This window comes from Lytechinus variegatus, chromosome 11 (genome assembly GCF_018143015.1).
Source record: "Lytechinus variegatus isolate NC3 chromosome 11, Lvar_3.0, whole genome shotgun sequence".
NCBI classification, from domain to species: domain Eukaryota; kingdom Metazoa; phylum Echinodermata; class Echinoidea; order Temnopleuroida; family Toxopneustidae; genus Lytechinus; species Lytechinus variegatus.
Window position 1 is genome coordinate 1486233 of NC_054750.1, and position 25335 is coordinate 1511567.

General features: G+C 35.6%; 1 protein-coding gene across 1 annotated transcript; it reads left to right on the forward strand.

The window, feature by feature from the left end:
• Nucleotides 1-1854: 1854 nt before the first annotated feature.
• Nucleotides 1855-21653, forward strand: LOC121423807 (mediator of RNA polymerase II transcription subunit 8-like). Its single transcript, XM_041619300.1, has 8 exons — nucleotides 1855-1983; nucleotides 10109-10227; nucleotides 11049-11083; nucleotides 11590-11699; nucleotides 13522-13662; nucleotides 15536-15617; nucleotides 16357-16500; nucleotides 18222-21653. The coding sequence occupies exons 1-8, from the start codon at nucleotides 1978-1980 to the stop codon at nucleotides 18296-18298; spliced, it is 714 nt and encodes a 237-aa protein (XP_041475234.1). The 5' UTR covers nucleotides 1855-1977; the 3' UTR covers nucleotides 18299-21653.
• The last annotated feature ends 3682 nt before the right edge of the window (nucleotides 21654-25335 follow it).

A 25335-nucleotide genomic window follows, 5' to 3' on the forward strand; every position in this document is an offset into this window, starting at 1 on the left:
GAACTGGTCCTCGTACTGGTCTTACTGGATCAGTTTATTACATGCATTTGGTTTGTTATATACCATGGCCAGTGAAATGCCTGGAAAAGATAGTTAGTAAATCAATCTTTCTGCTGTTATTTTGAATGTGATGTATGAAATTACACATTTTCATTGTGAATTAGTTCACACTTATTTTGAAGGTTTTCAAACAACAATGAGTGCTATTGCAAGGATATTCCATTACAAATCCTGATTTTTCTTTAAAAAACAGGAAATATGCAAATAAGGTAAACCACATGATCAGCATCATCAGAATTACTGGTATTACTGGTCTTGACCAGTTTAATTTCAAACATTGAATTACTTTAGACCAGTTGACTAATACATCTTGCTTTGATCTTAATCATAATTAGAGGAAATAATCATTTTAATGTTAATATCAATACTTGATAATTATGATAATATTAATAATAATAATTACAATATCAATAACAATAATAACAGTAATAAGAATGATTACAACAATGATCATAATAATCATAATAACAATTGTGATAATCATAAGAGCAATGATGACAACAATGATAAATGATAACGATAATAAGTTTCTCTGAATTGCAAAATTCATTTTTCATAATTTGTTAAATGATCCGACTTGAAAGTCATTATTTATTGGACCAACCAGAATGCAATTGTTTGAACTGGTCTCCAGTTAATTTTTACTGGTCCAGTTTTACTGGTCCAGGTCGCTCATGACGACGGTCTCCTGCGTTCTGAAATTGAGTTAAATAATATTTTTCATATACTTTTTTTATATTCAGAAAGAGATCGTAAATGATACGTGTGTCTAAAATGTATATACATGTAATTGTAAAATCTATGTAATAATTGATTATGTTGTATTATGTTGAACATGTTGAACGCAGAAATAAATTTCAAGCAAACAATAAAAATCAGTTGGTCTAGTAAACATAAACTGGAAACCAGTAAAAAAATACTGGTCTAACTGGTTTTTCCTTCTGGGTGGGTGGATGTTTAAGGGTTGCATTTTCACAAAATGATCAAAACCGGAGAAAAAAATGAAAAAAAACGAATAGATAGATAAATAGATAGGTAGATAGATAGAAAAAAGAAAGAAAGATAGATAGATGGGCCAAATATATATATATTATTTATTATATATATATATATTATTTATTATATATATATATATATTATTTATTATATATATATATATATATTTCTACGGCATTTTCTAAACTTTAAACATTTTTTGATTTTTTTATTCCATATCCCAGAGCTGACTATTTCTATTTTACTCAGGAACTGTATACTGCTAAACTTTGACTATTGGTCGTGAGGCCCCCTTTGGGATTTTCCTGTTTTGGAGCCGGAGATTCGTCATAGTCATCTTGCAGTCATGGCAAAGCGTCTTTAGATGCATCCTTTTAATGAGATTTTCAAGAAAAAGGGTGGTGTTGAAAGACTGGTCAATGGTCAAACGCGGGATCAAACATATTTAGGTACATTCCTATTTTTCCCCATTTTTTTTTAAGACAAGCCAAACGTGTTTAGGGTATGTTTTTCCCAAACCTCTTCCCCGGGGTCATATTCTGGCGAAAATTTGTTTAGGGACCAAAATGTGTAAAAAAGGCCGGCGAAAAAAAATTATTTAGGGGGGCATTTTGCACACAGACGGAGAAAATCATGTGAATATCAATACATTTTACTGGCCTTCGGGACTTTAATGTGGAAAGGGTACACATGTCCCCAAGCGCCATTTGTACGCCAATGCCCCCAAAGAAAAAAACAAATAAAATTCTGCAGAAGGGGGAGGGGAAGTCTTGGAGTAAAAAAAGTCACAGGAACGATAAGTGTTAACGCCCTCTGCGTTTGTTAACTGTCATCTGTGGAAAGAATAAGAAAACTCAATCCAGATAAACTGCCTTAAAAAGGGCTTCTTTGAAGTGGTCTCGCGATATTATTTCCTTCAAAATGCAGGTAAACTTGGAATTAATAGAATACATTTTTATTTTATGGAATTTTGGAGGCACAAGTCCCACAATGAACGTCTAATTTTCCCTAAAACTTAGTATCAGTCCCATTCGTTTAAATTTGCGTCTTCAAATCGGCAAGTGCAAGTTCATGCGCCACTGCTGGCTAGCGACCGACGGGTTTCCATTCTCAGCCGTTCTCTGATTGGTCAATTAAGGCAGTGCGGTGTCTGTGTGTTCCGTGTGTGTATGTGTGATGCGAAGCGTGCAGTACATGTGTTCACTGGACGTGAGGGCATAGAGTAGACACCCAGTCGTTTTCTTGATTTTAACTTTACAATAACAACGATCAGGGATGGGTTTATTTTGTTGCAGTGTGTGCATGTGAAGGATATTACAGCTCTTAATCAGCTGACTCTCTTTCCAAACTTAAAAGTGTAATGATAATTGCTACATTCCAATTATTTGATTTGTTTTAGAAAGGGTCTTTTATTTTTTACTCAGTCTATCAATCCTCTCATTGATTAAAGAGAGTCTTCACTTAATTGCGTTTCATTACATTAACAGAATGTCCACTGTAATGAAAATGGAAACATGCCAGTCAATTGACCAGCATAATGTGAAAATGGAAACATGCCGGTCAATTGACCGATATAATATGAAAATGGAAACATGCCGGTCAGTTTACCATATATTTCACTGTATAATGAAAATGGAAACATGCCGGTCAGTTTACCATATGTTTCAAAATAAAAATGGAAACATGCCGGTCAATTGGCTATATGTTTCAGTGTATAATGAAAGTGGAAACATGCCGGTCAGTTTACCATATGTTTCAGTGTATAATGAAAATGGAAACATGCCAGTCAATGACCAGCGCAGTATACAACAGTATAATGAAAATGGAAACATGCCGGTCAATTGGCTATATGTTTCAGTGTATAATGAAAATGGAAACATGCCGGTCATGGCTGTATATTTCAGTGTATAATGGGAATGATGAAAACATGCCAGTCAATTCTGTTCAATTTCTCTCTTAATTTTTGTTTATCCCTCATTGTCTATCTACTAAAGAGAAAGACTCAGACGCAGTGTGTTTTTTAATTTGCTTTTTCATTTTATATTCTTTGAAAAACAGAATGTGACAAGAACGTTTTTAATCAGCTATCATGATATATGAAAAAAATGTGCGCATTGAAAATGAAATTTGGCAACAGACAAATGAACATGATTTTTTTTATCATTTTTTCAACATTTTTTTTATTTATTCACCATGCAACACACAATAAATCGACAGAAATATAGATATAATGATACATAGGAGGAGCTGAACATAAACAAAATATGTGCAGATAGCATCATAGGCAAATACTTCATTTGAACTAAAACATTGGTTCTAAATAAAAATATAAAAAAATAGAATAATGATCTATAGCATGTTAAAATATAGACATTACTATGATTACAGAGATTATATCATCTTGATATATTTAAAAAAAAACATGTATCAACTATACCATGAGGAAAAGTATGCTTGGAAAAATCATCACAGACTTACAGTATTTTGAAAGAAATAAATCCATACAAGTACAACTATACATGTATAACATATTCTCTGATAAAAAAAAATTCAGGATATTCAAATGATGAATTGGGCATTGATAGCGGTATATAATTCATGGTGGCCAGTTCAGTTAAAAAACTGTTCTCTCAGCAGGCCCTGCCATACCCCGGCTTTAGCTGGGCTGCCTAGGTGCTCAAGCATTCAATGAATGTTAAGGGGAGTGAAGGGGGGGGGGGGAGGGGGCATCATGCCCCAGCCCTTTTTGCATGGGTTAAGAAGGTGTAAATTTATTTTCAGTAATTACCAATTTGATAATAGAAAAATTATTGGGTTCATAATAAAATAACAAATACATATATTTGCATATTTTCAACTGAAATCTGTAAAATCAGTGCACCATATATAAACAGGGGCCGCGGAAGCGAGGGGGCTGGGGGCTTCAGCCCCGGCCCCCACTTTTTTCCAAAACAGTGTACAAAAAGTTAAAAATGACTATAGGATTGTGATTTAATTTTTGCATGGTCAGCACCCCCCCCTTGAAAACCGTGCCCCTATGCAGTTTCGATAGAAAAATCACTTTGGAAGTATAGTAATATAACTGCATTGCCAGATCCAAATCTGTTAGTAATCTATATATGTCCCATTTTTGGTCCATGCAGGCTGGGAAAATTTATATCTCAGTAGAATAAAATTCACAGAGCATAAAATGCTGAAAATTAGTTCAAAATTGGATAATAAATTACAAAATATTCTGGGCATGTAGGCTGGGTGGCTGATGATTTCACATCCCCACGTTTATGAAATCCCGGGTATGAAATAAGGTTAGTAAAAACATTCTACCAAGAACTCAAACAACGGGATTGACTGATTAAGTGCATTATTTTGCCGCAACTTATTTCATCTTCATGCATTTACACATGAAAAAGTGAATTTACGATTTCATGTAATTTACACTGAAGAAAAAGGAACAAGTGGGGATACGTGACATCAGCCCACAAAACGTACCTAATATGAATATTCATGACGATGTGCATCAGTATACTGTTTTCACAAAATATTGATAAACTTTGAAATTCAATAACTTTGTTATATCTAGCTCCTACACACAAAAATTGATTTTAAAAAAGGCATTAACATTCCGAATTAAACCTTTCTTTAAATATATATAGCTATAGGGAACTACACTTTATGTCATCATATCAAACTAAAACAACTTGAAATACAGCTGATATGCCTTCTCCACTACCACCCCCCCCCCCCGAGCCCCGATAATACCCTAACACAACGGTAATCCCTTGTACTCATGTATTGAATTTATATAGTCTCATGAGAATTAAAAAGGGGATTAGCATGGAAGTTCCTTTTGATATGGATAAGTCCCTTCAATAGTAAACTTGTCAGACATTAAGCATCCTGCCATATAAATCAACAATATAAAATACATTATAATTACAACTATTAAATCATATGCTATAGGCAAACCAAACGCCCATACTCACTGACATTTTTTTTGCACTGAAACATGTCAATTGACCAGCATGTTTCCATTTTCATTATACACTGAAACATATGACCGGCATGTTTCCATTTTTATTTTACACTGAAACATATAGCCAATTGACCTGCATGTTTCCATTTTCATTATACACTGAAACATATGGTAAACTGACCGGCATGTTTCCATTTTCTATTATATCGGTCAATTGACCTGCATGTTTCCATTTTCATTATGCACTGGTCAATTGACCGGCATGTTTCCATTTTCATTATACACTGAAACCTATAGCCAATTGACCGGCATGTTTCCATTTTCATTATACACTGAAACATATGGTAAACTGACCGGCATGTTTCCATTTTCATATCATATTGGTCAATTGACCGGCATGTTTCCACTTTCATTATACACTGAAACATATAGCCAATTGACCGGCATGTTTCCATTTTTATTTTGAAACATATGGTAAACTGACCGGCATGTTTCCACTTTCATTATACAGTGAAATATATGGTAAACTGACCGGCATGTTTCCATTTTCATATTATATCGGTCAATTGACCGGCATGTTTCCATTTTCACATTATGCTGGTCAATTGACTGGCATGTTTCCATTTTCATTACAGTGGACATTCTGTTAATGTAATGAAACGCAATTAAGTAAAGACTCTCTTTAATCAATGAGAGGATTGATAGACTGAGTAAAAAATAAAAGACCCTTTCTAAAACAAACAAATCAAATAATTGGAATGTAGCAATTATCATTACACTTTTAAGTTTGGAAAGAGAGTCAGCTGATTAAGAGCTGTAATATCCTTCACATGCACACACTGCAACAAAATAAACCCATCCCTGATCGTTGTTATTGTAAAGTTAAAATCAAGAAAACGACTGGGTGTCTACTCTATGCCCTCACGTCCAGTGAACACATGTACTGCACGCTTCGCATCACACATACACACACGGAACTCACAGACACCGCACTGCCTTAATTGACCAATCAGAGAACGGCTGAGAATGGAAACCCGTCGGTCGCTAGCCAGCAGTCATGCGCCGCGAGACCTCGACCGCGACCAAAAAGCTTCGGTCTCTGTTATTGGTTGTTCCGCTAAACTCCTTTGGCTTCACTCACCAATTAAAGAGTCCGAAGTTCTAACTAACAGATCGGCCTTATCGTGAAATAAGTCGCCTCTCTTCTTGACCTCGTGTGTGTCACTGTGCTCTCGTTGTGTACGAAGTCCCAGGGGGGGGGGCCCTCAGTATATAATGCATAGTGGGTATGTGCCGCGGAGTGTCCCCCATTTCCACATTCAAATTTCCGTTCCAAGGCATAGCATTTTTGCTTTGTTGAGAAACAGAACAAAGAAAGCCGCTCCAAGGCATAACATTTTCTTCTTATCGAGAAACAGAACAAAGAAAGCTCCGCTCCAAAGCTTTGCATATTTTTCGTTACGCCGCTCCGATCGCATTGAATGAGCTGCAATTTTGGTGAAAAGCGTCCGTAGAGCTCCCCCGGCGGAGGCCGCGCTAGCTGCATCATGCACGCATGACTGTTCCATAGGGATGCATACGCATTTACACGCTGGCGATCCGTTCCAAGGACCCCCGTTTTCACAAACATTTGTCGTCGCAAAGCCTGTTCTGAGGACCCTCCTTTTTACATTAAGCCCGCTCCAAGGCCCCCGTTTTTTGTCTCGCCCGCGGCACACCCCCACCACTTTTTGGGTCGGGTGGTCCCCCCGGGACGAAGTCATGCAAACTCCTAGTATAAATGAGGTCCTACATTAACATGTATGGTCTATGGACCTCGTAGGCGACATGGCCAAATTATGGGTTGGACAATGCTTGTTTGATATCCAACCCAGGACTTTGGTAATTGTACGCCTTAATACAAGTTGGATGCATGTGATGTAACTTGGATTAGACTTCCTTATGTTCCCTCCACTAATAAAAAAACTTCTCCAAAACCCCCTTCTTTTGTTCTCTTTTTCTTATTATTTCCGGTTGGAACTTGGATTCGAACCTCGTGTTGCAGAACAATGAATCTCCAGTCTGTCGCCTTACTGAGCTAGCAGGAATTGTTGATAACCATTGGTTTCATAACGGTTATCTTTCCTTGGTTGGCAACCAGTCAGGATTGACTATTTTTGGCACAGCTTTTGTTCATTTTCAATAGCTTTTTATTATTATTTTTTTTTCAATTCTCTTTTCCTTTTTTCTTTTTTCTTTTCTTTTCTTCTGTTTTCTTTTCTTGTTATTTTCTTTTTTCCTCTATTTTTTTCTTTTATCCTTTTCTATTCTTTTTCTTTATGCGTTCTGTTTCTTGCAGCATGTTTGATTCTCTTCTGCTACAGTAAGCTGCAACAGAGAAAACAAAAGTAAACTGGATTTGTGGCCTGATAAAGCATCAGGTTTCGGGAAACCAAAAACTAAAGTATGGGATGAAAGTGAAGAAAAAAAAACTAACAAAATGAAAACAAAACCAAACAAACCAACAAATAAACAAAACTTCTCTCTTCATCCTTATCTCCTTTCTGTCCCCCTGACAAATCACCAAATTGAGAAATAAGATAATTAGCAAAGGGTAAGAAAGGGAAAAAAGAATAAGGAAACAAGAGAAAAAAAAGAAAGAATTTTTTTTCTCCTTTTCCCCTTTTTTTCCTCTTTTGGACTCTTGGAATATCAACCGATATTACGACTAGTCTACTCTACAAGAGTATTGGGCATTTATTTTTCTGACTAAATAAGCCGATGCCATAGGGAATGACACACACTCGAAATTTTGACGGAATGAAGCAATATTTTGGTATGTATCAAACTTTTCCTTCATAAATCTCTTAGACATATGTTAGAAAATTCTTGATAAACCATTTTTCTTTACATTTAAGTGGAGGGGACATATGGAAGTCTTGCCTATAACGTTCATTAGGTTGGAAAAACAGAATAAGTTATTTATGATATTTGAAATTAAAATAAAATGGATTAATGTTAAACTTACATTTCAGGCCCTTTTTGTCAATTTTTCGGTGAGCGTTCCACACAGCTGCAGCGAGTGATCAACTCCGAAATGATATGCGTACTGTTCAGGTGATCAGTTGGTTATCTTTTTGTTAGACGTTCATAAATATATTAAGCGTATCAATCTTCAGTATCCTGATTTCAAAGCATCAGTATTGCAGAGAAAAGTCATTATTGATTGGCATCAGTGGAGGATACAGGGGGGGGGGTGAGCATTTCTGAGCCGTTCCCCTTTTGAGATTTATAGTCAATAATTTGGATGTAAATATGTTGCTCATACTAGTTATGTGCTCCCCGCTACCTTATGAGAATCACAGCAATATTTGTTACGGGGATATTTCATTCATATTCTTTTCCATTTTTTGGCCTTTTTTTTTTGCTCGTCAAATTTATTTGGGAACATTATGACTTTCTATACATCACTTTTAGGGATAAACTTTTTATGGGGGTAGGGGTTGGGGGCTTGCCAAATATAACGGTGGACAAAATGACCTTCTTTTTTAGTTACATTTATGTAAAAAAAAATTGTCACATGAGACCAAATGACCTTCGATCATTATTACTTAAGACCATTTTTCTTTTTTTTTGGGGGGATGGGGCTTGCTAAATTTTACATGGGACAAATTGACCTTCATTTTTAGCCCAGCTAAAGCCGGGGTAATAATAGCAGGATCCGCTTTGCAAACTTTGCAATTAGTATTTTGGGAATAATTTTTATATTCACCAGATCGCTCAAAAACATGAATTCGGGGCATATTTTCTCGTACGCCCTCTATTGTAGGACAGTAATATGGCAAGAAAATTGTCATTTTTCAATCTGTTTTTAATTTAGAAAAAATAAAAGAATCAAATTCACTTAGTTATAAGTTAAAGGATGAATAGCTGTAATGGAAACTGACAGTGCCAAAGAAAAAGAGAAAATAAGCCAAACATTGCCAACCTTATTTTGCCACACATGGAGTAGTAACAGAGAACAAGGTTATATCATATAACCTTGTTCATTGAATGGTGTAATGGCTATAATGTGTGGGCGTCACTGCCAAATCCAAAATGGTGAACACGAATAGCGTGCGGGTCATGCGCAATACCCGTTCGCCATTTTTGATTCGGCAGTGAATTAAAACATGTGGGGAACTACGAATTGGCTTCAAATCACTGATTTGAGAAATTCACAAGAAAGGGCAAGGAGTGAGTCTGTGTCCGATGGTAAGTTAGTTTAGTGACACAGTTTGTCAGTGGTTTTTGAGAGCAAGTAATTATCGCCCGATGGTTTAGCTGTAAAGGTGTAGCGGTAGTGAAGTTTAGTGGAGCCTACAAATGAACCTTCAGTGTGAGTGTTCTGTAAGTTCAAGCTAAACTAAAACAAAATCTATCTTAATTGAACTTTTTATAGATATATAAAGAGCATTGTGGCCCAGTGGATTAGTCTCCGGACTTTGAAACAGAGGGTCGTGGGTTCGAATCCCAGCCATGGCGTAATTTCCTTCGGCAAGAAATTTATGTTATACCGAGGTTGGTTTACCTGACTGCTAAGAAAGCACGAATGCCTGTGAGCAAGCAACCAGGGGACCAATGGCTTAAGGTCCTCTCCGAGGGACCTGGTAATGAGGATAAATGCCTTACCAAAGGGCACTCGCGCACCACTTGGGAATCGAACCCGGGTCACCGGAATACGAAACCCCCGCTCTACCGACTGAGCTATCGCGTTTCCCTCTATCCATGTGCATTGTGTGGCACTAGACCCAGGTGAGGTGAATGGTTACCCGGTAGGATTTATTCCTTGAACGCTTTAGTGCCTATTAATATGGCGACTTAGCTAGGGTTAGCCAGGGTAATAATATGATACCAAGTATCAAAGCCCAGTTGAATATATGCACATAGTAACTGCGCTATATAAATGTACATATTATTATTTAAAGATATCACATCAAAATGTTGCTTGTTATTTCTTGCAATGATACTTTATAGACTAGGTTTAATACCCTGCTCTGACTAGCTTTTGCTTTGTTCATTCAGTTTTCTTTTTGTTTTTGACTTGTTTTTTAATTTTAGAATCAAGACAAAGTTCTGGACAATTCTTTGGATTACATCTCAAGCAGAGTCAATGATTTGAAGAAAGCTCTAGCAGACCTTCTCATGAAACTTGAACATCATCATGAAACTCTCAGTTGGTAAGTTAACACGACAGCATTATGACAATACTAATGAAAAAAAAAGAAAAAAAACAAGAGCTAACTAAAGCTCTCTGTCTCAACATTGTTTTCCTTAATCTAAAGTTTGCACCATTATAATATGTTGATTTTAATAAAAAGAAAATAAATCAAACAAGCATAGGCCTAACTAGTCACCGGGTGTGCTAAAAAATGTAAGGGGGGGGGGGTGTTTAGGAGTTTTCTTGGGCAAGTTACAGTTAAGTTTATTTATGCTTTATTTGTATGTTATTTTATCAAGTTATGTAGCCTATATGTATTTCTGCAATCGTATTCTTCAACTGGGAATAACCCCTTTCAAGCTCTCTGTAGCTTTTTGGTTTTTCCCAAATTTCTCTTAGAAGTTCTTATAATCTCAAATTCATGTACCTGATTACTATGTAATTCAATCATTAACGTTTTATATTTTGAATGTATATATTTTGTATTGTTTTTTATCATGAGAAATAAAATCACTCAATCAATCAAAATGCTCCGTTATTACCACGTATGATAAATTATGTACCGGACCTACCGGTATTTCAATTGTGAACCAACATATTGAATCAAAATTGAAAAAAAGTTTATATAGGCTTTCATTTTAATCCTGGAATATTTTGTTCGCATTTTTAAGTAAACTATTAAATGCATAGCTTTTAGTACAATTCAAATATCCAAAATGGAATCTCAAAGTTTTCCCGTCTATTTTGATTGGTATGACCGCATTGGACATACAGTACTTTCTTTGAAAAATTCTAGGGAAAATAGTCTGAATCTTTTTATTAATTTTTCTCTCCATGCAGGCCATCTGTTCTTAACAGTTTTGCTCTATTATCAGGTATGTATTATTTTTTCATTGGTCAAATTACTATCATTTCTGTTCATGGAGTGTTGTGGCCCAGTGGATAAGTCTTCTGACTTTGAAACAGAGGGTCGTGGGTCGAATCCCAGCCATAGCGTAATTTCCTTCAGCAAGAAATTTATCCACATTGTGCTGCACTCGACCCAGGTGAGGTACATTGGTACCCGGCAGGATTAATTCCTTGAATGCACGTGCGCTGAAAGGCAGCTCGAGCTAAAGCCGGGGTAATAATAATAACGCGCCTCGGAATAGAATATTTCTAGATAGATGGCGCTATATAAATGCCTATTATTATTATTATATTAAAGATGATGTTACTCTGGCAAAGTTATTGAAAACATTGTTGCAGGCTAATGTATAATATGAATGTAATGACTTTTGCTTTGTGTTATTTTTTGGAATATCATGTTTGTAATTTCCTGTTTGGTTTAAAGATGGTGGCATAATAAATAAAGCAAATAATGTCTTATTTCAAATTACAGGTCAGATTAACACATTGCATCGGCATCTCAAGAGTGATAAGACTCCAACACTGAAGAACCTGATCATTCTCCCACTTAAACTATCTCAAGACAGAGATGAAGAACTAGAGGTATGCATCTGCTTTCACAAACATTTTTCTTCATTGGTGGAATACTCCCCAGGGAGTGGAGATAGCTACTAGATCTAATTCTAGTGAAGGGTAGCTAGGTTTCATTTTCCTTCAGTTTTCTTTTATTCCTTTCTTGCCGTTTTATTGCAATTTTCAAAATTAATCATGATTACTTTTCATTTCTTTAAAATTAGTAATCTTTGCAGAGTTAATGACTCTAATGACAACAGGCAAACTGTAACATTGTGGACCAAGTCTCAGGCCTCGAAATAGGATTTTTGGGGGGCAAGGCCACTTTATTGAGGGGCACTTTTTCACTGAGGCCAGGCAGCAGAGGGCACCAAGGCCACTTTTTAAGGGGCATGTAATAAATTATTTGTAGGTGTTACAGTTTCGCGGCGTGGGGGGGGGGGCTTTCCATAGTCGATGTTATACATCAGATTCATTACCAAACCACATTATTTACTTAAGAAAAAATGAACTTTAATAGTCTGACAACACTCACTGTATAAGGTTTTGAAAGAAAGTTTCATTATTCTTCAGAATCACTTCAGGACAGGATAACACATCATTGCATTGCTTTGAGTCTTGAATTTGACATCCAACATGTAACATGTACATATTAACAAATCAAGTAGAAGTACCTCTGGTAGAAGTAAATTAATTTCATCTAATTCTTTATCCAAATTACCTCATGGCATGCCAAGTAATTATGAAACACTCCCATTCAAAGTACTGTACTTACGCATCGCGCGCGCTCGCCAGGACAGTACATAGCGCGCCCACCCAAGAAAAATGTTAATTTGAATAAATAGAGAAAAATCAAACTAGTATAACGCTGACAATTTTATCAAAATCTGATGTAAAATAAGAAAAATATGACATTTTATGCTGCAGCTTACATAGCATATGTAAAGCGCGCTAGCGGCCGGCCGGCCAGCTGTGTATAGCTAGCTCATCGTTCGGCGCGGCTTCAGACTAGACTGCATACATGCACTGGACGTCGCTGGTAAAGCTAAGGTATTGAATACTTTTTGAGATCGGAGAAAAGTTTTCCTCACTCAGAAAAAAAGGTGCAGACTTTCAAAAGGGCACATTATTTATCAGAAAAAGGGCACATTTATGAGAAAAAGGGCACCACGGCCATATAAAAAAGGGCACATTTTTAGTGGCCGTAACTTTTAGCAAAAAGAAGAAGGGCATGACGGCCAGTAATGGGGGCATCGACGGCCATGGCCGTCGATGGCCGTCGATTATTTCGAGGCCTGAAGTCTTGATGTAGTACTATCTGTAGAAATACCACTTCATGACACCTCATAATAGACCAGTTCGTAGGTACTTCATGGACAATATTGGTCAAATAACCTTTCATTTATTTCATTAAGATTTCAAAGCAAAATATTACATAAGCATGCCTTGCATAGCAGGATGAAGAAAATGAATGGACCAGGTGACTAGAATAGCACATCAATTAACAATCTATGAAGGTTTTTGTTGCATTTCTACTTTGAATGCTTATATAGCATACAATGTACTTTGCAAACTGTGAAATACCAGTCGTTCGTGGATGTATTGTTGTATTTTTAGGGCTGTAAATGAAAAACACAATTCAAAAGAATATATGAAGAATCAAGACATCTAAGTTGGTGCTTATCTCATTAAATTTTAAACCACCATGTCACTTTAGTACAAATGACCTTCCTCCAATCATGCGCAGAATCTTCAGATCATGCGCAGAGTGGAACTACAAACTGGCTTATTACTTTATCAGTATCATCTGTACTTTGTTTCATTGATTTGTTTATTTTACGATCCTTCATAGAAAGTAACGGAGGGACGTGTGCCATGTTTCAACCATGACGTAGTTCCAAACTATCTTCGTACAAAGCCAGAACCAGAGAGCGAGGAGAAGGAGCAGACATTATCCAAAGATGCTGCGCAGATTTCACCCGAACTAGCCAAGGTTTGCACTTTCTACATGTACTTTCTCAATTTTCAATTTGTGTGTTTCATAATGCATGTTACTTTCACCAATGTTCATGAAAGATAAGCGTCAGTAGTAACAATTTCAAATGAGTTTGTTCAGAATCCCATAAAATGACCACTCACATTTGTGTCTGCTTGCATTATAAATAAGAAAAAAAATGTGCTAAAGGATTCTGAAAGAAACTGAAAAATCAGCAAATACATGTAAGCATGGGATTCAAGCAAAATGTAGAATATTTTTTCAAGCAATAATTCCCGTATAAATACACTGTCCAAGAAGAGCTTATCTGTGTTGGCGATCTACACTGTGACTGTTTTTCAGCTTAGATTTCATGATTTCACAAAGTTCAGTTCATGAAATCATACCAGATTTGGATCCAAAATGATACAGTGACAATTATTCTTAGGTTTCCAGATTTTTTTTTTGTGAAAGCAGTGCTTACTGCAAATGCTTTCATTTATCTTTAACATGAAAGGCTAGGTTGGCAATGTAGTCCTAGGAAGCATGCACTACAAGTGAGAATTGTAAACTTCCAGAAGTATATAAAAGTGAACAATAAATCCCAAGTGCAAGGGAGGGTAAGGATCATACGTGTAGATCTACAGATGAGATATCAGGACAATTGTAGTGTTTAAAGGTCAAGTCCACCTCAGAAAAATGTTGATTTGAATCAATAGAGATAAATCAGACAAGCATAATGCTGAAAATTTCATCTAAATCGGATGTAAAATAAGAAAGTTATGACATTTTAAAGTTTTGCTTATTTTTCACGAAATAGTTATGTGCACAATTTAGTCACATGGAAATGAGAGAATCAATGATGTCCCTCACTCACTTTTTCTTTTGTTTTTTATTGTTTGAATTATACAATATTTCAATTTTTACAGATTTGACAATAAGGACCAACTTGACTGAACCATATACTGTTAAACAATGGTAATTCCGCATGTTCAGGGCGAAATAAAACTTTGTTTCACAGGATAATGAGAAGAAAATTTTCATATTATAAAATATAAAAGAAATAGTGAGTGATGTCATCAGTTCCCTCATTTGCATACTGACTGGGATGTGCATATAACTATTTTGTTAAATTAAGCAACACTTAAGATGTCTTAACTTTCTTATTTTACCTCCGATTTTAATGAAATTTTCAGTGTTGTGCTTGTTTGAATCTTTTTTTATGCAAATCAACTTTTTGTTGGGGTGGACTTGTCCTTTGAGTGGTGTTGAAGAGACGCTGATTAATGAATAGTGACATTGCCATTGACCAATCTCTCAGGATTACCATGACTAAATGACATCACAATTAGAGCAAAGCTTGCATGTATTATAAAATGCATGGATCCTGTGAACAAACAATGGCATATTTACCAAATACCCTAATCAGAGAACCTTGAAGTCTTGTCTTGAAAGGCTTTTTGAAAAAAAAAAAGATTTGAGATTCATGGAAACCTAAGGAAATATTATGGGTTATCTTGATTATCTTTCTCTCGGGGACATTGTGGTCTAGTGGTTAAGAATCTCGTCTTTCAATCTGAAGGACGTAGGTTCGATTCCAAGCCATGGCATATTTTCCTTCAGCAAGAAATTTACCCACATTGTGCTGCACTCAACCGAGGTTAGATAAATGGGTACTGGCAGGAAAGTAATTCCTCATAAAGCTGTGCGCACCGGAATCGGTAGACTAGCTTAGCCGGGGTAATATAGGAGCGCCTTGAGCACGTAGCAAGGTGGATGCGTGCACTTTACAAATCCTATATTATTTATTATTCTGTATGTCTCTTTCTGTTTCTCTCTCTCTGATTAGAGTACACATGTGAATTAAGAATGTTGTTGTTTTGTCTTTCAGAAACAGATTGATAACCTGAACAGACTAAGTACTCATCTTCTTAGTATGTTATCAACTCAAAGAGACACATGGGATCCCGATTGTGAGTATATGAAACATACAGTACATTGCATTCCAGAAAAAAAAGAGAATTATCAATGATTTATGATGATGATGCACAGCATTTGTATAGCGCCATATATCTGTCAAAGACATTCAAAAGTGCATTAAGGAGCCAGCCAATCTGGGTTGCCAAGAAGGGCCGCACACAGAACTGTGACCCGCAGTTCTCTCCTCTCGTGATATCTTCATCACAAATACAATGGACAAATATTATTGTAAACCTTAGAATCTCTTCTTTTGTTAACTGTGCGATAGCTACGTAAGGGAATCTGTGAAAAGTCTGAAAACACAATTGAAAAAAAGAAATCATGGAAATATTAGCATTCTTGGCCATTTTTTTGTCATTGAGAGAGTTTGAGCTTTGGTAAATCCCCATAAAAGTGAATGTTGCCATTCTGATCCATTACTAGATTATTTGAATGTGTGCACCTTATAATGGTTATGATGTAAAGGATTCAAAATACAGAAATTGTGCTTTATTGGATTTTGCGAGTTTGCATAAAACTCCATTTTGATCGAGTGCCAACTTCTCTTTATTAATTGTAGACAAGTTCTTTTGTGGCAGATATGATACCATACATTCATATTTTGTTTTTCAATATCAACTTTTAGAAACTTTTTATTGTAGTGGTTCTAAAATGTGTTTTAGATACAAATTTTTGTGATTATTATTGTTATATTATCAATTTGAAATCCTGCTTTCTTTCATAACATCACAGCATCTCGGCTGAACATGTCAACCTCTTCTCCAACGGATACCAATGCTCTAGTGGCGGCAATCAGTGTTGGCAGGGGCATCAACAGACAAACATCCATGCCTACTCCGATGGCAGCTCAGATGGCACGACAAGTAGAGCAACATGGTAAAGAAAACTCTGTGGATAATACGCTTGTGCTCAAAAGATAGTGAATCGCACCACAAAATGCCTTTCTGCATGCCGAGTATTGAATGTACACAACAAAACTACAATTTTCGGCGAGCCCAGAGAAACAAACTTTATTGAATGTAATATTTAATACCCTGACTTCCTAATTAAATATCTTAAACATGGCAGAACTTGAAGACTTTAATTGTGTTCATTTTGTGGTGGGGTCCACTAACTTTTGAGTACAACTGTAGGTGGCAACAAACATACTTGCCTATTCAAGTTTACAGGGTTTTAAACTCCTATTTACGTGATATACATGTAGGTATATTATTTTCAAAGCATGCACAGCCATGATTTTTCCTGTGCTTTAAAAACTGAAAGCATACTTACGGTAAATATATCTTCTTTGGCAAAGTTGGGCTGATATTTCTTTACTAAGACTACGGTATCGATTATCAAAGAACTCTTTACCTCAGATTGTCAAATCAGGGCCTCTTATTTTGGTGAGTTGCCACCTTTACAGGTAAAGAACCATTCCACTATGCAATTTAAAACCAGAGGAGGGAGACACTCTCCTATACACCTTAATCAGTTAACATTGGAGGAGAAACGCAAGGCCAAATTGATGTAGTTTGATTTTTCCTACCGGGCACTTTAATATGACAACACTTATAATTGATGATATTGTTGGGTCATTGCTTGAATAGAGTAAAAGAAGTGCAAATCATTGAAAAAGAAATAATTTCAGTTTCATATCATTTCTCAGAGATGCACGATAAAAAATATCCATTGCTCAAAGTTGGTAGGAAATTAAAACATGTAGGACTTGGCCAACAATGATTGATTTCAATGGGGCTAATAAATTATTCATATGGTCATATATCAAACTCCACTGAACTGATTCTTGGTACTTGGTATGATGTTCCTCTGAAATACCCCAAGAAGAGTTTTAACTGGAGGTGTGACAGAGAGTGTGGTCTAGTTTTTTGTGAATTATTGGGTCTTTTTAGTGAGGGCAGTTTTGAAAGTTGTAGTTGATGGCTGGTCTACAGTTTCTGGTAGAAACCTACCCAGATCTCCCCCCCCCTCCCAGTTTGGGCTGTGGATTGCTTTCATCATGCCTATCCAAGATAGGAGTAAAAAAAAATGAAGTTGCAAATAAAAAAAGATGTGATGTTATGTATTGGTACTCTTTTAAAGATAAATTCCAGTTCTGTTAACAATCTCAAAATGACTTTTTACAGAATCTAATATAATGACCACCCAAGTGTCTGTTTGTATGAATAAAAAATATGTGCCAAAGGATTCTGGAAGAAATTGTGTAATTGCTGAGAAATAAGCAAAATAAGCGTGGATTCGGTCACTTCCGTCGGGTCTTTATTCCAGCAATAATAATACACTGTCCCACGTGTGCCTATCTGTGTTGCCGATCTTCAGTGTGATCATATTTCAGCTTATATTTTATGATTTCACAAAGTTCAGTTTATGTAACTGTACCAGATGTAGATCCACGATGATATAGTCATACTTAACCTTGGTTTTACAGACTTTCTCACAAAATTAATGTTTTACTGCAACTACTATCATTTAGCTTTAATGGGGTCTTTTAAAATGACTAAATTAATATTTATGATATGAATATTTATCCAATTCATCAATTGATTTTCCTCAAGTTAATTAAATCCATCTCTCTTCCCTCCTTTTTTTTTCTTTAGCTCCTGTTGGTAAGATGCCCAGTAGTATCAGGACCAACATCAAGTCTGGAAGTGGTCATCCTTATCATCACAGATAACAATGTGACACAAAAGCCCATGATCGTGACAATCAAAATTGTTTAGCGATTAACCTCTATCATGCTTAGGAGATTTGTGTCAACTGTGTCTGCGTACAGATTGTTCTACACAATCGTGGCTGAACCCAATTGGTCAACTATCAATTTGGTCCAGGAAAGAGTTGGATACGTACCCACCACCAAATAACAGAAGGGATGTTAAGACTTCCCAGTATTCTCACTTCTGGTTTCACTCTACAACTCTTTTTTTCCCCTTTAACTTACCTTAGTTGGGACTCAAGCTCATCTTAATGGAACTGCAGTCAAGATTTCTGACCACTGTGCTAGCGAGATAGCTGATAGATAAGCCGATAGCTTAAGTGTTTTTGAGCGATTATAAAATGATAGTTCTACTAGTCTGAGCTTCAGAAACATAGTAATTTTGTTTTTCGGACAAAATAGACCGATGTCTGTGGACAATCACACACACTCGAACCTGGAACAAAATTTGACAGAATACAAGTCATACATGTATTTTGGTATGTATTCAAATTTCCCTTCATATTTGTTCTAGATAGGGCTAGATATATTGTTTTAAACCTTCTCCATATTCTATTTTTCAGTTAGGTGTATCTGTCATTTATCTAAATGTCCAGATGGTCTATTTTCCACTTTTTCTACTTATTATTCTGCACTTTGTCAAATAAAAATTTGGTTTATCAAAAGTTCATCTTGAGCATCTTTAATAGAAACCAAGTTGTGGTCTTGTGGGTATGACTCTTGTCTTTCAATCTGAGGGACATGGGTTCGATTCCAAGCTAGGTTGTGTTTTCCTACAGCAAGAAATTTACCCACATTGTGCTGCACTTAACCCGGGTGAGGTGAATGGGTACACAGGGAGGAAGAAATTCCTTGAATGCCCAAGTGCCTGGGCAGCCTACCTAAAGCCAGGGTAATAATAATAGCAGGGCCTGCTTAGAGAAGTTTTCAGAACTGAAGTGGCTACCCTGGGTAAATATGTCGATAGTGGTAGTGGTAGTAGTGGTGATGGTTGTGGTAGTAGTAATCTATAATCTTGAGACTAATCTATTACACTGAATTTCTTTCTTTGAATACACCATTATTAAACGTAAATTTAATTGTCTGTGGGCTAGTTAAGATTAGTATATATTTTCTTTAGGTCTTAAAAATGAACGGTTTCTTTCAATGAAAATTTCAGTTGTTGAAATAAAGTTTTCTTTCCTTGTATGTTATAAAAAAATAAATCTTTGCCCTCATCTATATAATTCTATGGTTTCCATTTTATTAGCCTAGCTATTACGTGTTCGATAATTCCTGTATGTGCATGGTATCTTTAAAATTAATTGAAAAAGCATGGTTTCCAAAATTTTCATGTTACAGCCGTGTCGGTGGTTGCTAAGCAACGAGAATGTCAGAAGTCAAGAATTGTTAGTGATCATTCCTGTCATAAAGAAAAAATCAAAGGAAAAACTCTTTATTAACCTGGTAAATGGTGTTGGATACAATTATCATTTCCTTTAATCATTCCCCCCCAAAATTCTCCTCCACAATTTCAGGTTAATCCTTGTCCTTGTTTAGTCTTGGCATAAAATTTACCCCCCACTGATGTTAATACTTCAAATTATAAGACATCAAGTAAAATGATGTATTTCTGTCCAGACTTCAACCTTATTTTAGATTGTTCTACAGCTTTCTTGAGTTGGGTAGCGAAAACATTTTTCTTGCCTCTGTGACAAACCCATTGAATGCATTCATGTGTTTTTGCGCAATTTTATTTGCAGCACCCTTAGACTAAGCTTTCTTCAAAGTTATGTAAAGTTCCATAATATGAATTGTATTCAAGGGGACGTTCACCCTTACAATAAGTTTTTTTGTTAAAACAAATGAAGAAAAATTTGAGAAAAAAAACCAAGGTTCTATTACAATCCATCAAAGAATAAGAGATATTTTTTTAAAAAGTTTTAATTTGTGACCTAAAATGCGAACAGCTCTCCCATATATAGTGGAATATAAATTAATTTATTCAAATTCTTTCATGGAACATGACAAATATTTTCCTTATAGAAGGGTTATAAAATGGTGTATCCACTGCACTAACAAAAACACTTCAATTTTTTTTGGGAAATGTTATTTTGGGGAATTTATATCACAGGTCGTATAGAAGAGCTGCTTGTCTGTATCGTCAAAAAATAAAACATGAACTCAAAACTAAAATTCATTCCTGCCAGTTATTCTTTAAATGGATTTTCATCAATCAATATATTTTCTATAATTTTTCTTCTTTTATTAAAACTAACTTATCGTCAGGGTGAACTTCTTCTTTAAGTTGATAAATAAAAGTATTTGATACTTGCCAAGTTAATTCATCTTACAACTTCAAAATGCGAAATTGGAATGAATTAGTAACAAATGTGTTATGAGGGACCAAACAAATTTGTATTTCATGTAACTACCCACTTTTTGTATAATAAATTGTACATTAACAAAAACTTCAATTGAATGAACCTTTTTAACATGTATTTCTCAGACGTAGAAAAACATTGAATGGAATGCTGAATGACCTTTGTGACCTTGAATCTTCAACAACCATACCCCAGAAAGGAACTCGAATCATTGTCACTCAACTATAAAGCATCCACAATCCAAATATGAAATTGATCCGTTACACAGGTCTTGAGTTGTGAGAATAAAAACGGTAGACACAAATCTGAAAACATAATGCCTCTGGTACCAGATGGTGAATGGTGGCATAATAATCACTTTTAAAAAAATTATTGAGACATTGTATTTTGACATATACAACTAAACTGAAATACCTTGAATTTTAAGAAGAAAAACACAAAACCATAAACTGTATCAATGTGCATTGAGATAAGGTTTATTAGTATGAAAACATGGACAGAAATCTACCTCCTAAACGGACAATGGAGCTATACACATAACAAACATACATACAGTTATAAGCAAACGACTTGGTAATTTATAAACCATAGGGACAAAGCCGTTGGGATTAAAGGTCCACCCAAAGAGATTAACCCCCCCCCCTCCTCACAGTGGTGAAAAATCAAAGTGAGTGAAAGAATGTAAATGTTCAGGGTTAAATGATTTCAATTCCTGTGTCACATAATCTCACTTTGTCTCAGCATTTCTCCCCTCCAGTATAAGTATGGAAGATAGTCTACCAGCACAGACTCAAATTTGAAACTTACACAAATAAAACCATGTCTAGGATGGAGACTAGGCCTTCAGACCCTGTGTGTGTGTGTATTTGGTAGAAGCAGCCACAGCGCATGAGCGAATATAGATGTAGTCTCCTAATTCAGACTCTGCATTTTGCACTATGTGTAAAACAAGTGTCTGTGCCAGCAGACTAAGTTAAAAGCTTTCAGATTTTCATAATTCATATCCCCTGAAGAATGGATCACATGTTTATTTAAGTCATGATGAGTTCATTATTGCATCCCACACACAATACCAATTACATGACAGACAGAGTAATCATGATCATCATTCATTCATTACCTAATCAACTTTTCAAGTGTTCTAATAACCTCTTGATTCTGAAAGCATCATGTTCAAATCCTCCGTCTAGAAATGAAAATTTCTTACTAAGAGGGATAAGCTACCAAGTGCCTAAAATCAAAATAGACTAATCTTTTGGGGCAATATTTCAATTATCAACTGATCATGAAATGGAAAAAGCAAAAAAATACATGTACTCTTTCTCATTAATTTCAATAAAATAATACTGAAAATGTGTTAATAACATGACGTGTCTCTCTCAAGGCTCAATGAGAAAATTGAACACAAATTATAAACTGGATAGGTAGTCAGTGAAAATTATTTCCACTGTTGTAATATCTTAAAATTTCTAACAGAGTAAATTACTGAATACCAACTTTAAAAGAGTATGTCTTCCAGTAAATTCACTAGTAAAAAAGGGGGGGAAAAACATGATTCTTTTCCCATTTGTTGATAGTCTGAACTTGTGAAAATAGGTTGATACTGAGTAGCAATATCATGTATTTCAAAATATTAAACCTAATTCATGCTTGAATTTGGAGGAAAAGGATGTTTATGCAAATTGATATTGACCTTGTTTTGAGCCATGACTGAACAGTTCCATGATATCAGTGAAATATCCCAAGAGCTTTTGATGACTATTTGCTCTTTAAGTGGAGAACTGCACATGAGACATTTCTATCATCAAATCACTTAACAAGTGGAATGCCTCTGATGGTCTCACCTCCATCATGCGATTCAATATAGCAGCAGAGCTGACTTTGAAAACTACTATAAAATAATTATTCACAAAAAACACCATTCATATAATGATACAATATTACATTCATTGACATTCAACCTTGATCATGTGTCATGTGACCTAAAACTTGTCAGTGATACTGGATTACTCCTATATCCACATTTTATGCACTATATCTATAAACTTTGAAAGTTATGACAGCAATCCAATAATTACCACTAAAATGGCCAAAGTTCAATGACTTTGGTCATGTGACGTGAAACTCAAGCAGGATGTTAGTAATACTTGATTAACCTTATGGCCAAGTTTCATGAACTAGGTCCATATACTTTCTAAGTTATGCTGTCATTTCAAAAACTTAACCATCAGTTAAGATTTGATGTTGACGCGCCGCCGCCATTGGAAAAGCGGCGCCTACATGTACATGTACAGTCACACTGTTATGCAGGTGAGACGAAAATGATCAACTTAACATTCTAAATAATCCAAGTATTTGTTGTGAGAAAGTTCAATCTATTTGGGCATGAAGCAACATTATAATAAGGCTAAAATTCATTTGGGTGAAGCAAGAAGAACTTTTTATAAATCCTTTTTTCTCAGATCAGGGGCCCTTTGCATAAAACTTTTTACCTGAGAAAACTCAGGTTGTTTTTACTGGAGTTTTTGCCCTGTGTTAAAGTCAATGGCAGAAATCAGACTAACCTTAGTTTTCAGTTTTTACCAGAGTTTTATGCAACAGGCTCCATGTTTTTGTTGGTGTTCTAAACTGCAAATATCAATAACTTATGACGTCGGAATTGCTTGAAAGGGGAATATTATTAGTATAATATATTTTAATACATTAAACACCTACATTTTAGATGAGGTGCACAGTACGAATATGATATACTTATCAAACATAAATGAGTGTTCTGTTGCTGATTAACATAATGTGAACATAAAACTACACAAAATCATGACTCCCTGAACAATTATTTCAATTTTGAAGAATTTACAATTCTGCATTCGAAACAGATAAAAACATGAATGTGAAAAATTAACCAAAATGCAAATTCATATCTATTAATTTATGATAATTCAAAATTCTTGAAAGGGGACACATTAAATAAGTGCAGAATATAAGTGATGTGGACCAAGAAGTGCGATTTGAAGTCAATTCACATTTTGAACCAAGAAAAGTGGTCCAATGGACTAAATTTCAATAAATATTATCCACAGAATTACTTCAATACAATTTATAAAATGAGATGACATATTTTTCTGGATTTTTTACCAAAAATAATTCAATTTTTACTATCAGATCTGAGGGATGGTTTGTTAACGAATAAGCTCAAAGGGTGTGAGGAAAGAGAGAGAGAATAAAAGAGTACAAGTTTACCTACAGCTATTCAACTTTTCTCTTACAATTGAATGGGCCATCACAGAAGGCAATATCAAATATCGTTGAATTATCCAACAATACTGCAGCTTGAATACACATACCGTTCATCAGTCATTATACTTTAATATTACACCAATATGTATCATCTAAGAACCATACCCAACCCAGAGTACTAAATGAATAGGCCTGTATTCCGTTCGTGGTTCATCTTAGCCCTAAACTAGGCCACTCTATGGATCTTACAGTTGGGGATGCAAGTCATATCACCAGTGGCATAAACTAGTAAACTGATTTTTTAAATAATTTAGTAGTTTCATTGATTATGCTTAGTTCATTTTGAGATCAAAACAGCATGAAGGTAATCAGTAATTGCAAGGTTTAATAACCAGAAATGAATTTAGGCTAAAACATTGCTTGTAGTGAAATTCTACACATGTTCTTTCATCCATTATTGATCTGGCATACACATGTTGCATACTGAGTGTTGCAAACTTGGTCTCGAAAGTTGCATGAGACTTAAAAAGAAAGTCTTAAATGTTGAGACAGTATCTCCTTGCATTTGGCGCTCATCGCACAGTCAGGGTGGGGGGGGGGGGACTATCATACTGATCATTCCAAGATTGTATTTGTGATACTTTGAGCGCCAAACATCGTGATGAATTAAACATCAACGTTTTTGCATCACATTCGGCTATCCATAATTGAACCACAGATGAAGACCATGGAAAAACTCTCCCAGTAAGATGGAGTCGGAAATACAGGCCAGAAAATTACATCCCATCTAATCATACCATACAAAGCGTACAAAGTGTTTCCTACGACAGGGAATCTTGGGGACGTGACAAGGTCAAACGAAAGCTATTTCAATTATCCATTGCTAATCAACAACACAGTGAGATGCACCGATGGACTGTATTCATTGAAATGGTACAGAGTCCATATTCATCCGGTGGCAAAATAACTCAATAATGGCAATATAAATGGTGGAAAAATTGGCATTGCAAATTCTTGCTCTACAAAAAGGTGTATCTACAATGACATCTAATGTCTTACATTTCACAGGGGATATTTTTAACTTCTATTTGGTTAACTTATAAAAGGGAATACAGCAGAATTGGTTTATATCTGAAAAAACGATACGACCACCTTTTATGGCACACGACACTGGTGGTACAAATTTCAGATTCAAACTCCCCCAAAACTACCCATAACTACAACCTATCTACAATTATATCTTACAGCCATAAAATTCATAGGTAATCGGCCACGTTCCTTGACAAGAAAGTAGAAAACAGATTCGGATTACCTCGTAAATGGTGATATAAATAAAATAATGATTTCCACCATGTGGTACACGTACAAGATCTTGCGTGAAATACCCTTTCACGTTCA

Bases quoted from the DNA above. Each gene is read 5' to 3' on its own strand.
- LOC121423807 (XM_041619300.1), top strand. The intron at 11,700-13,521 runs GTATGCATCTGC...GATCCTTCATAG, and splicing joins ACAGAGATGAAGAACTAGAG to AAAGTAACGGAGGGACGTGT. The intron at 16,501-18,221 runs GTAAAGAAAACT...TTTTTTCTTTAG, and splicing joins ACGACAAGTAGAGCAACATG to CTCCTGTTGGTAAGATGCCC.